The 13,282-nt window shown below is 43.4% G+C and overlaps 1 protein-coding gene across 1 annotated transcript in view; it reads left to right on the top strand.

Moving 5' to 3' along the window:
* The first annotated feature begins 586 nt into the window (after positions 1 to 586).
* Positions 587 to 13,282, top strand: part of LOC139911788 (uncharacterized) — a 52,387-nt gene continuing 39,691 nt past the window's right edge. Inside the window, exons 1-3 of the mRNA XM_078289813.1 lie at positions 587 to 917; positions 7,218 to 7,445; positions 12,409 to 12,666. Of these exons, the coding sequence (XP_078145939.1) occupies positions 593 to 917; positions 7,218 to 7,445; positions 12,409 to 12,666 (811 nt within the window). The 5' untranslated portion in view covers positions 587 to 592. The remainder of the gene's footprint in view (positions 918 to 7,217; positions 7,446 to 12,408; positions 12,667 to 13,282) is intronic.

Here is a 13,282-nt window from a genome sequence, read left to right as displayed (position 1 = left end):
CGCTGTTAACGCAGGTTGAATGGATTTTTGAACATGCTGTCGAGGAAAAAGTTCCATAAACTCAGAAAGGAAAAAAAAAATCCATCTTAAATTGGTTCCAAAAACCAGAACAAGTTTGACAGATGACACATTTTTGCCTTACTTTGTAGAGTCCCTGCCTGCTCTCCTAACACAAGTAGCTGAGCATTCATAAGCGAGAATGGTTTCTAAAAGTTGAGTCTTTTCCCTGAAAAGACTGAGACAGACGCCAGACCCTCGTCCACAAACTCACTCCATGTGTGCTAGTGTTTATAGAGCAGGAGAGAGGGAGGAACGAGAGGGAGGGGTGGTGGGGGGGGGGGGTGGTGGGGATTGACTCCCAAGGGGAATGTAGAACACAATAGCAAAATTTTTTTCTTTACCCCTCTTCTGGTTGCAGCACACTCCCAATTTTCCCTCCTCCCTCTCTTTCCTTCTCTCTCTCTCTTCCTCCTCCCCCTCTGTCTTAACACACTCTCTCTCCCTCACACTCCTCCCCTCTGTTCCTTCACCGCCTCCCCTCGCCTTTCCCCAGTCCACATTTCTGACTCGGAGCGGGGGAATGGCTAACACCATGGTCTCGGTGCGCAGCTCCGAGCTGGGGCCCCTCGGCTGGGACGCTGTCACTAAACGCCAGCTCTTCCTACAGAAAGTCTCCTCCAAGCTGGGGCCCAACGCCAGGCCGCCGGGCAAAGGAGCCAGAGGGGACAGGGGGGCCTCGGGAGCGAGCTGCGCCTCGGGACCCGCTCCGCCTCCAGGCTCGGGGACCGGACCTCCGGGGCAGGGGAGCCCCGGGCCCAGGCAAGCCCAGAACAATGGCTCCACGTCGGGGAAGGACGGACAGAGCGCCGGGGGTGGATCTCCAACGAGACCAAGACAGAGCCAAAGTCAAAGCCTGGGTGAGTAAATATAGTCTCTCATTCTCTGTCAGTCTAGTCTCATTTCTATAGACAGACAGACAGGCATGATCTATTTCAGTACAGGCATATAGACTGTATGAAAACTGAAATGTAAACACAGGAAGGCACGTTGCACATGTACATGCAGCCACATGGCATGTATGGCTACACTGCTTACCAACACACTTCTCAAGTGTTGGAGATAGACTTCTCTCTCTCTCTCTCTCTCTCTCTCTCTCTCTCTCTCTCTCTCTCTCTCTCTCTCCCTCTGCAGTGCTATGTTACTTAAGCTCACTTCTGCTTCTCACTTCACAGATAGAGTTTCTGTATCTGCCAGGCACAGATGCATGTGCAGCTTGTTTACCCTGTGACAGTTAGTGTATGTCTGTGTGTGTGTGTGTGTGTGTGTGTGTGTGTGTGTGAGTGAGGAAAAACTCTGGTGCGTCTCCGCAGGAGACTCAGGAAATGAGCAGGCTGACACTGCAGAGCTGCGAGTTAAAATGCCTTCCACATTCCACTACACCACACACACACACACACACACACACACACACACACTCCCTCGCATGTCCCAACGCACACTGTGCTGTGTGATTTCCACACTTTGTCACATACAGTGAGCAAGTTGTTGACGGACGGGCATGTACTCTGTGTGTGTGTGTGTGTGTGTGTGTGTACAGCTGGTGAATTAGATTCTCCTTCATACTGGAGTGTGTTTCAGCTGCAGTGTTGCATAAGAGCACCTCTCTCTCTCTTGTTCTCTCTCTCTCTTTAAATATGTCTGTCTTTCTCTCAGATACTCTTGCATTTACACTACAGCTGTTAAAGGCCTATTACCCAATATCCCCTCGGGGATCAATAAAATATTTCTGATTCTGAAAGTACAGTAGGACACTTGGACTGTGTGTGTGTGTGTGTGTGTGTGTGTGTGTGTGTGTGTGTGTGTGTGTGCGTGCGCTGAACTAATTTCACCCACTACTTCCCTCCTCGTTCGTCTTCGGAGGAAGTTAAAGAGCACATGGGTAACACTGTTTTCTCTCTCCTTCATAAATCATTCCTTCTGTTTTTCTCTCTTTGCGTCGGCTGTCATCCCCTTTGTGTCTTTCTCCGGTCTCCTTTCTCTTTTCTCTCTTTCAGGGTCTTCCCTCCCTTTTCCCCCAGGGAATTCCAGGCCTGTATTTGTTTCCTGTCTGTCGCTTTGTGTGTGTGTGTGTGTGTGTGTGTGTGTGTGTGTGTGTGTGTGTGTCTGTGAGTGTGTCATACAAAGCGGTGTGTGTCGTATGGTGAAATGAAGAGGGCAGTTGGCGTCACGTCGGTCACATCCTGTCATTGTAGCCTCCACTCTGCGTGTGTGTGTGTGTGTGTGTGTGTGTGTGTGTTGCGTGACAGTAAAATATAGTGTATACTGATGGGACATTGTTGTCTCAACTTAAACATGGTGTTCCCTGTCTGGTGTCCAGTGACCTGTAATTCCACTCCTGTGTGTGTGTGTGTGTGTGTGTGTGTGTGTGTGTGTGTAACTCGACCCTTGTTTTCCATAATCACTGAGCTGCAGTGTGTGATTTGCATAGCGGAAAATGTCTATCTGCATAATGTGTGTTTGTGCGTGGAGTAAATGTGTTGTGTGTGTAAAACCAGATCTTTCTCCTTATAAAGGTCACATTCTGATGGACAATAGCTTGTCTGTCTCCCTCACTGATGCACAGGAACAAACGGGACAGCTCTTGACCTCGGTCTGAGGTCGCCATCAATGGACGCCTTTGAGTGTGTGTGTGTGTGTGTGTATGTGTGTATCTGCATTGGGACATTTTGATTTGGGCCCTCACTTGATATGAGTAATTCAGTAATCACAATTGGCCCCTCAGTGTCCCGTTTTACTTCATTACAAATCTTTCCAGCACAGGTTTGGCAAATTTATTCCTGTGCTTTTTTTGTTTTTATCTTTACTTTGATGTTGTTTGTGTGTGCATACACTATGTTGAGTGACAGCAGGCTCCATGCTAACACTTTAGCATACACTATGTTGAGTGACAGCAGGCTCCATGCTAACACTTTAGCATACACTATGTTGAGTGACAGTAGGCTCCATGCTAACACTTTAGCATACACTATGTTGAGTGACAGTAGGCTCCATGCTAACACTTTAGCATACACTATGTTGAGTGACAGTAGGCTCCATGCTAACACTTTAGCATACACTATGTTGAGTGACAGTAGGCTCCATGCTAACACTTTAGCATACACTATGTTGAGTGACAGTAGGCTCCAAAACTTTAGCATACACTAGTGATAGTAGACTCCATGCTAACACTTAAGCTTACACTATGTTGAGTGACTAGCATTATGTAAAAAGTGAGAAAATGAGAACTTGTAGCAGCTTTAAAACTAATCTTACATATGAGGCTAAGTCTGGCAGTTCTGTGTCGGAGATTTGGTAAAAGAAAAACGATGCACAACGAATTGTTTTGAATTACCAGGGACTAGTTTACCTGTCCCCCATAGTAAGGTGGGTGATAGGAGACTGTGATAGAAAATCACTGCATAGCGGATGAATATGTGGTTTCTCACCTGAAATAGTTCCAAAAATAAAGCTGGCTTTGGATAATGCTAGTGGCCTACTATCACTCAACATAGTGTATGCTAAAGTGTTAGCATGGAGCACTGGAGCCAACAATCTACCAGGGACATATAGATGATTTTGGTGTCTTTGTTTTCATCACTTAAAAGGGTAAGTTGAAGAACGGGACAATCTTCCCAAAACTTGCTATATTCCTTTAAGGTTAGATTAGGGTTAGGGCTTTGGTTTATTAAGATTAGAATTAGGTTTAGGTTAGGGTTAAGGATTACACATTGAATGTAGTCAATGGAAGATCATGTCAAGTGTAGTAATACAAACATGTGCGTGTGTTTGTATCAACAGTCAGCACGAGGCAGAGCCATAGGGAGCCATCTCTTACCTAACATTTATGTCTGTAACAGAATCCAGTTGATTTCCTATGGCTGGCTCCTCACCAGAACTGAAAACTAGTGAAGCCAGATGTTTCCTGCTGGCTTGAGTCACGTCACAGTTTACTGGTGCAGTACCTTCATTTGACCAGCAGAGGCAGTCTGTGTGCATGTGTGTGTGTGTGTGTGTGTGGTGATGTACTTGCGGAGAACACATGTAAATCTTTGTTCCCTCTCTTTTAGACAACCTTTCTTTTCTCTCTTGTTTCTTGTGTGTGCTCTCTGTCTCTATTGCTCTCATTCCTTTCTCACAAAGAGTTCATCATCTAGGCCACCAGCAGTCAGATAAAGGTTAGATTATATTAGTTGTTTAATGATATCTGTGAAAAAATTAAGTTAAGAATAGGATACAGCAAAGAAAAATAGGATATAAATAATAATAGAGCAAGTGGTTGGCATTAAACACACAACCAACAATGAATGAATGCATAAAAAATGTATGATATTAAATATATGCTAAAGTGTTAGCATGGAGCACTGATGCCAACAATCTACCGGGGACACATGGATTATTATTATTATTCCTATTTGTCCTCCACTTAGACATTTTGTCTCCCTCCTTCTGCTGTTTCTTTGTGTCTCTGTCCCTCTCTTTTGTCCCTACCTCACCCACTTTTGCTCACTCACTAGTTTGCTTGCACACACACACACACACACACACACACACACACACACACACGCTTCCTAAGCGTCCAAATGTCCCTGCTTTGGTGTGAAGAGGAAGGCGTCATGGCTCTCTGGGGACTTCTTTCTCCTTTGGTTTTAGGAAAGAATGTGTGATTCAGTCCAGAAAAATGATGAGAGAGACAAAGACAGAGAGAGAGAGAGGTGTAATATGCATGATAGAATAGCAATGTCCCAATAGCAATGTTTCCATCCAGTTGTTTACACAGACTTACACAAATGAAATGTCGCAGAAGATAATCTGCGAGATGCGGTTCCATTAGTTGGATTGAAGCAAAGCATTGGTTTTATGAACATCAAAAAACTCATCCACTAGAAAATGCTAGTCATGCTTTCATCCAAAGACAAAACAATGCACTGGGTAATATTTTAATGTACCAACTAATGTTCATACAACCACGATGGAGACTTGTATATGGATGAGACAGAGCGTTTGACATTTCTCTGAGGACATGGATAACATATTTTGCAGACATTTCAGAACGTCCAAAGCCACTTTTGGACTGCTGTGTAATGAGATTGAACCATTCATTAGGCCGATCATGCCAAGCATAGGTCATTATTTACTCAACAAATGCAACACATTCTACTTATCGTATAATTTATTTATCGACAAATGTGTTGGCCATATTGAGGAAATGTTTGCAAATTTTGCCATTTCCATTCCGCTTTTCTATTTCGATACTTAACAATTCACAAAAAATACTCGGGACGGAAACCCAGCTAATAAGATCAATAGTATTTTTTTTTTCTGATCGCCCACTGTAAGTCGCTCTGGGTAGGAACGTCAACTACTTGCCTTAAATGTGAACGGTGTAGCCATTCATTTCACTTTTACCTTTTTAGAGCCAAAGCGTTGCTCTGAAGTCTACCTTTATTCTCTGAGACTGACCCTGAACAATGTTAAAGATCTATTAGTTTACGTCGGTATAATGTGGGGGGCTATTACAGTAGACTCATTAGTATAAACTTATTCTGACTTGTAGTAAGAAGTGCTTGTCATAAGACGTGTCAAGACAGTTGCGTGTTGGTTGTGTATCAGTGTTGGTATTGGAGGCGAAACTGTCATTGAACATGTAGTGCTGATATGCAGCGGCTCTGATTGACGTCAGCGACATGATGGTACATTCTGTTCCTGTCCGAGTCAGCAAGGCAGCAACACACACACACACACACACCTTAGCTGGTGGCCACTGACCACCTATCACCTCCAACTGTAGCTTGGAGGTCAGACATGTTGCGCACGTCTGACTGAAGCCAAATGACTAGAGAGAGAGTGTGTGTGTGTGTGTGTTTGTGGTCAGTGAGAGGGAAAGAGAAAGACAGCAAGCACAGTGGTTGTGATAAATGATGGTGTCGCAGTGTAAATATTGAGCTGACACACTGTGCTGAGCTTAGAGTAGCTGATGTCCCATATGAGCCAGTCGGTGTCATCTGTGCTGTACTTCTCTCTGTCAGAAAGCTCTATAGCCTCCTTTCACCCATCTGTCCTCCTCCTCCTCTCCTTACCGATCCATTGCTTCTCTCTGCAGCTGAACAGGCATTCAGCCGTTCTACAATGAAAGACATCAAGTGTGACATTACTGTGGATGGATGACGATGAATGTATGACTCTATTCTATTCTGTTCTGCCTTTTGTTGAAAAATGGCTACCTCAATGCATTTTGTGCTGATAATATGAAGAACGGCATGACATACACTTTGTGACAGCATCAGACGCTCTAATCTTTGTTTCCATTGTAAAATAGACTTAGGTTACATAAACCATCAGTAGATACTGTGTATGTTACATCTACAAGTGGTGTGTGTTTTTTTGTATTTTGTTTGACCAATGAAAGAGGAGATTGCCTGAACTAGGTTTGGTGATGGAGACAGAGGAGCCAATCGGCTGCCTACATGGCGTTAAACCCTGCCTCTAATTTATTATGATTGGTCAGCTCGCGAAACCAGTGGTCGATGTCGTTTGCGCTCCTCTAAAAAGTCACACTTTTCTAGACTTTAGAAAGTGCTTTGCTCTGCAAAAAACAAGCCAGGCAACAGCACTTTTTCCAAAACAGCAGCTTTCGATTGCAGCCGCTCCTCATTGACTTTCATTTAAAAACGGGGCTGGCAGGAAAGCATAAACACAAATTAATGGTAAAGTGGGCATGGAACTGGAACAGAGGGAGGCATCACTAACAGACTTCAACATGTAGAGAGATGATTAGGATGTTTTCTTATGGTTTATTTTATTGCCTTTTTTTGAAAGAAAACACAACAGTCACAATACAGATAGGCATACGAGTGAAGGAAAAGGGAAAAACCAAAGGGAAACAAACAAGCTGAATAGAAGAAGCTAGAATGTCTGACAAACAAATGTAATGAAAAACAAGGACAAGAAACCATGTTGATGGTCAGAATAGTTCTGTATTCAAATCAAGGATCCTTATTTCAAGGCAGGGTAGAGTGTTTAGAAATGATTTGTCAGAAAATAAACAATAAGCCAATGCTGCTCTCTCTCTCTCTCTCTCTCTCTCTCTCTCTCTCTCTCTCTCTCTCTCTCTCTCTCTCTCTCTCTCTCTCTCTCTCTCTCTCTCTCTCTCTCTCTCTCTCTCTCTCTCTCTCTCCCAGGTATCCCCAAACCTCGCACCACCGCCGAGCGTGCGTCCGGATTGGCTGCCCCAGGCTCCCTGACCTCCCACCCCAAACCGACAGTCAATCAGCCGGCGGGATCGGGGCCGGCCGGACGACCCGCGGCGCCCGCCGCGTCAAAACTTCCCGTCAAGGGATTACCCACAAGCCTCAGCTCCTCGTCGCTGGGAAGCAGCACCAGCGAGAGCAATGGAGCAACGAGCAAAGGTGAGGCACGTGTGTGTGTGTGTGTGTGTGTGTGTGTGTGCATTTTAATCATGACAACTTCACCTCCTTCCTTAAGGGATTCCGGATCACGCCCCCTTTCAGTCTAATGTGAAAATGAATAGGGGTGTAAAATGATGATAATGGTTGTTAGCAAAATATTTGTTTAAATTCAGTAACATGTTCAAATATGTAATGACTTCATCATGTCATTTCTACTTGCATTATTTCACCCATTTTAAGAACAGAAAGATTGGCAAACTGGATCCAAAAATGTCATTTTCGCCATAGGTAGAAAAAATGAAAAACACTTGAGAGGACAATTCGTTTTTCTGACACACACACATTAACACAGACACATACACACACACATAGAGACACACAGGCCAGCTCTATCTCATACACACACTCATATACAATCATAAAGATACTTACACAAATAGGCTCCTAAAGTGAAATATTCTCTCTCTCTCTCTCTCTCTCTCTCTCTCTCTCTCTCTCTCTCTCTCTCTCTCTCTCTCTCTCTCACACACACACACACATACATTAGTCATCACCACTGCTCGCCCCTGGGAATGTAGTTGTGTGTGTGTGTGTGTGTGTGTGTACGGCAGTATCCCTTCTTCCTCTATGGAAGTCAAAGGGCACATCTGGTTAGGCTTAGGAACACAGACAAACCTGTGTGTGTGTTTTCCTAATCTACATTGGGTGCAGCAGATGACATGTGGACTCTAGGCCGTATCTCTGCCCTGGTTTTGTGCTAGGTTTATGTATTCCATAACAGTCTGGATGTGTTTTGGAACAAGATTAGATTAGGATAGTGTTGGTGTTAAATATTCACTGGTAAAGGATTCAGTTAAGAGGTCAAGGAATGAATGTAAGTCAGTGGAATGTCCTCATAATTGTAAAATTACCAACGTGAGTGTGTGTGTGTGAATCAGATCTTAGGCGTCATACATAAAAGGTCCCATATTATTAACGTTCTTCCTGCTGTTTTGCAGATGAAAGCGGTTTAGTTAAAAGGATATTTATTGAACTCATTTAAAGACGTCACAATGCTGGGTCCTGACTGGCCGACACAACAGCTCCTCTAATTCAAATGAGGTCAACCTGCTGAGTGGAGGCTTCAAGTGGAATTCAAATGCTGCAAACTGGCCTGATTGGAGGGATTTCAGTAATAGTGAGGAGAACCAATCAGAACCAAGAACCGTTGTGATGCGTTTCCTAGAGTTGGTCTGAAACTGCCTGGAAACAAGGATGGGCTTTTGAAAATGTAATAACTTTTACATTCAACCACTTAAACAAAATCAAATTTTGACAAGGGCTTCATTTAACATCTTTGATCATATATGTATATAAATAGAGCAGATCTTGAATTCCTATGATCGGGCCCCTTTAATGTAATAAGGCTGAATAATGCTAGGAACCCATGACCAGGGCTGTATGGAAAAAGTAATGCAATATTGAGATTTGGATGGATAACAATCGTCATTGTTTTCTTAATGGGTTTATTTCATATTGCACACCGCAGGCTGCATACTTATGGAAACATCTACCAGTTAAAAAAAGAATACAACTCACACTCACACACATTATACACACAGTAAGGTGCCGAACCTCTTATTCCCCCCCTACGACTGAATGGAACACCTAAAAGAGTTGCATTCGTATTGGTTTCAATGGAAGGTTTCAGTGTCACATGGTCCGAATGCCTTTTCTCGACCTAAAAACATCTTGTGGGGGGAGAACAGTGATGCTTCTTATTGAGATAATGTGGTTACAGCCTCAACATGATGACCCTCAGTCATATACAGCCGCTGTCTGGTCAATGCTCTGCTTTGTTACACAGAGAGAGCGAAGGAAAGCAAGAAAAGAACAGGGAAGTGACAGTTGGACACATTGCTGAGCAACAATGCAGCATTAGTGAACCGCTCTACAGGTTTCCCCTCACTCTCACTCACACACTAACACACATCAGACTGATGGTTACAGATCACTAGGTTGTTATGGTAACCAGATTACATCTGAGATGCCCAGTTCCCATGGTAATAGTTAGGCTCTTTATTTATAGTGGTATCCAGGAGAGGTGTCAGTGTACCGCATCCTCCACACACTTGCGTTAACACATTTTGCAATTTTTTTTTTTTTTTTACATCAAGCATGTGTCTCCACTATCCATATGCAATCAGATTGCTCTTTCACTTGTAAAATGCAAATACAGACTTCCAACCTGCTTTCTTTCTGTTGCAACTAATGCAAAATGACGGTTTAACCATAATCTTTCTGGTGCTCAGAGTGTGTTTGGAAACCAGGGTTAGACTGGCCAGTCAGTGTCGTCCACCTCTGATATGATGGATATGATACAGTTTGATTGATTACATATTTATTGTAGAATTGATCAATACTACACTGATTGTCTATGGGAAGCTCTTAAAATGATTTGATTCTAATGTCACATTTTGAATGGATTCCCCAAGTTTTATGTAGCAGTAGTAGTAGTGGTAGTAGTGGTAGTGGTAGTAGTGGTAGTGGTAGTAGTGGTAGTAGTGTCCTGGGTTTCCCATTGTTTGAATGCTGTTTCCCACCCTGCCAAAAATAAAATTCTGGGGGAAACCAATTTTACTTTTTTTGGCATGAAAACTCGTCACATTTAAAAATGATGTTGAATATTGGTGTAAAATATTGTCTCTCAGCGACTCTAATCTAATAAGCAATCTAAAAACACAGTATCAGTCCAGCAACCCCAGTGGAAACTCTGCTTGTGCCGTTCCTTCAGCTTCAAAGCTTGTTTTCGCCAATCTGTGCACCGCAGGCTTCATCTGCTCCTCTGCGTTTCACTGCCGCTATTGTTGAGCGAGCCAGCAACGCCACGTGGACGTTGTTGTTCTCCTGCAAGTCTGAATCTTTTTCTTTTTTTTTTTTTTTTTTATCGTAGAGGCGGACACATTAAAGTGATCCAGCACACAACAACAGAAATGACTGCTGCAAGTTGTTTATTTCTGCTGTTGTATGTGAATTGGAGACGCACTCCATTTTTATGTTGTTAATCTCCGTCCCGATCAAATCTAAATGCCCACAACACATGTTGTAAGGTGTAAACAGGGTGATGTAAACACATGATGCAAACATGTCCATACATACCAATAGACCAACATCACCCCCCCCCCCACACACACACACACACACACACACACACACACACACACACCTACACCCACCACCTGGGACCAATTTGATCATATTTAACAAGGAGGATGTTTTCTCTGAAATCTCTCGAAACAGGGGAGGGGGGAGGAGGGGTGCGTGTAATAATTTCTTCCAACAAATGAGATACCATCCCCTTTCATCCCCCCCAACCCCCTTCACACACACACACACACACACACACCCTCACCTCATAAAGCCCACATACTTTCATCTCTACATAATGGATCTCCCATTCGTCCAAGCAGAGCGATAACTCCCTTGGATAGATAACACTGTTTATGCTGGCCTGCTCTGAAAGAGATTTATAATCTGCATCCAAATGATTACAATCAATGAGTAATTACAGATTTTCCCTGCTTGACATTGCTGTGTGTGTGTGTGTGTGTATATGTGTGTGTTTTGGCAGCGTGTGCGTGCTTACATATGTGTTAAACAAGGATGTATTTTGTGTGTATGTTTAATGAGAGCAATTACAGCAGCCAAATTGCTTAGAGTGTAGAGCCCCCACACACACACTCTAACAAATAGTTTTCCAAGTACTGCTTTGTGTTTGACCGCCCTCCCCCACACCACTCGATTCAGGGAAAGGAGTTTCAGATACTCAGGTGGAAAATATAGGAAGCAGAAGAGCTTTTATTGCTTTGTTTTTATTCGGGCTTTGTCTTATAATGTAAAGCTAAACTCTCTCATGATGCATAATTCATAGTGGGGGGTTTTTTATGCACCAATTAATCCGTAACAGTTTTCTCAGTCCATCTCTCTTTCCTCCATTTCTTCCCATGTATCTGCCTCCCACTCTCTCTCTCTCAGGGAGCTGATTGGGATGCAAGGCAGTTTTATGCAAAATAAAGCAAACTCTCATCATTTTACATCTTATTGGAAGTCAATGGTTAGAGCCAAGCACTAATCCTGCCAAAGTTAGGGGCTCCATTCCCACTTTGAACACCCATAAACACCCAAAAATCTCTGGACTTGTTGTATTTGAAGGTGTTTTTGCGTTTTTGCGACTGTCTACCAAATGGCATGAAATTGCACCAAAGTGTCCCACAAATTGGATATAGCATTATAGTATCCAGTACAGAGGCTTTGTTGTTGCGTACAAATCTCCCTAGCAACCATGACTGGAGGTCATAGCACAAATGGCTTAACAACCAGGCTTGAAATTGAGAGATCTGTTTTGTGAGTGTAGATCTACTCAGTAATGTTATAAGTAAAAGTGATTAATGTGATAAGGTGGATTTGTTTCCAAATGTAGGTTACTGTGACACAGTAAACGGTCTTGTCTTTAGCCCTAGTCTCTACTCTACTGTTTGCTAAATGAGCCTGCTGGCTAACAGTTAGCTAAGACACTAATGTTAACATGCAACTACAATTTCTCATTCCCAACTATAGCCACTACGAATTGTAACTTCTAGCTAACTTCTAGATACGTTAGCTATTATGCTAATCAGATATGTTTACAACAAGACAGTGATGGTTAGCTGACCAGATGCTATGGTTAGATAGCTAACAAGCTGACAATATCTAAAAACAATCAGATGCATCAGTGGTGAAATGATCAGTTCCCAGTCGAAAACAGCACAGAAGTTAACCATGTCAATTGAATTCTGCCAAGTTGAAACGGATTCAGCTGTTCACAGCATGTTGCCGAGAGCTGTAGACTTCCAATAAGGCCTGCAGAGGGTGTAATGTCACCTGAAAGCCTTCTATATATCATAGACATAGTATTTTATTATCTTCTCTGCCCTCTCTTCTCCAGCTCCAGCGTCTCCAGGAGCGGCGGGCACCAAGCCAGAGGAGCGGCCCAGCCGGAGCACCCTCCCTGTGGGCAGCCAGAGCACAGCGAAGCCCCCCATTCCCAGCAGCGCAGCTACTAGCAGCACCAACGCTCCCAGCAGCACCAACGCTCCCAGCAGCACCGTTACCAGTGCTAACGGCAGCGGTGCCGCCGCTGCTCCAAAGGCCCCAGCAATGAGAAGCAGAGCTCTGTCCCTGCAGGGCAGGTCGACTGCTACAGGTGAGCAGAGGCAGACGCGGATGGAGATTAAGACACTTTCTCTTGATATTGGATATTAATTTTTTTTTTTGTTCAGTATTTCCCCCAGAAATGTATTACAGGGTGGAAAAGCCTCGGAAACAGCATGTAGAGCATCATGGGACACTCTCAAAAACTCTCAGTTGAAACTCTGGATCATGATAATAACTAAATATGATCAGTGTTGCATTAAAAACAATTCAATCTACCGTAAATATGTCATCAATCAAACTGCATCATATCAGAGGTGGACCACACTGACTGGACCAGATCTGGTTTTTAATAAAAGGCAGATACCAGTCTAAACCTAACTTCTATGTGTAGCAGATACACAACCTTAACACTGTAATCAGCATTGTTAGTTGATACAATCAAAGACAAAGGTAAAGTTTAAGTTGTTATCATTGCTAATTGAATCCTCTAATCAGTTGTTAGCCTCATTAGCAGCTCGTTAATCAGCCCATATTCTCTGATAACTGTTGTTTACTCGTGTTCAATGAGAATCAGATGGGTTTTGATGGCAGTATAATGATTTGTGTAAGTAGTAGTGTTTGTTTTATGGTTTGGGACCCAGAATGGCTCATGGGGGGCTGTTTCA

The sequence above is a fragment of the Centroberyx gerrardi genome, chromosome 3 (genome assembly GCF_048128805.1).
Source record: "Centroberyx gerrardi isolate f3 chromosome 3, fCenGer3.hap1.cur.20231027, whole genome shotgun sequence".
NCBI lineage: Eukaryota > Metazoa > Chordata > Actinopteri > Beryciformes > Berycidae > Centroberyx > Centroberyx gerrardi.
The sequence above is the reverse complement of the archived record's forward strand: the minus strand, read 5'-3'. Positions and strand labels throughout refer to the sequence as shown.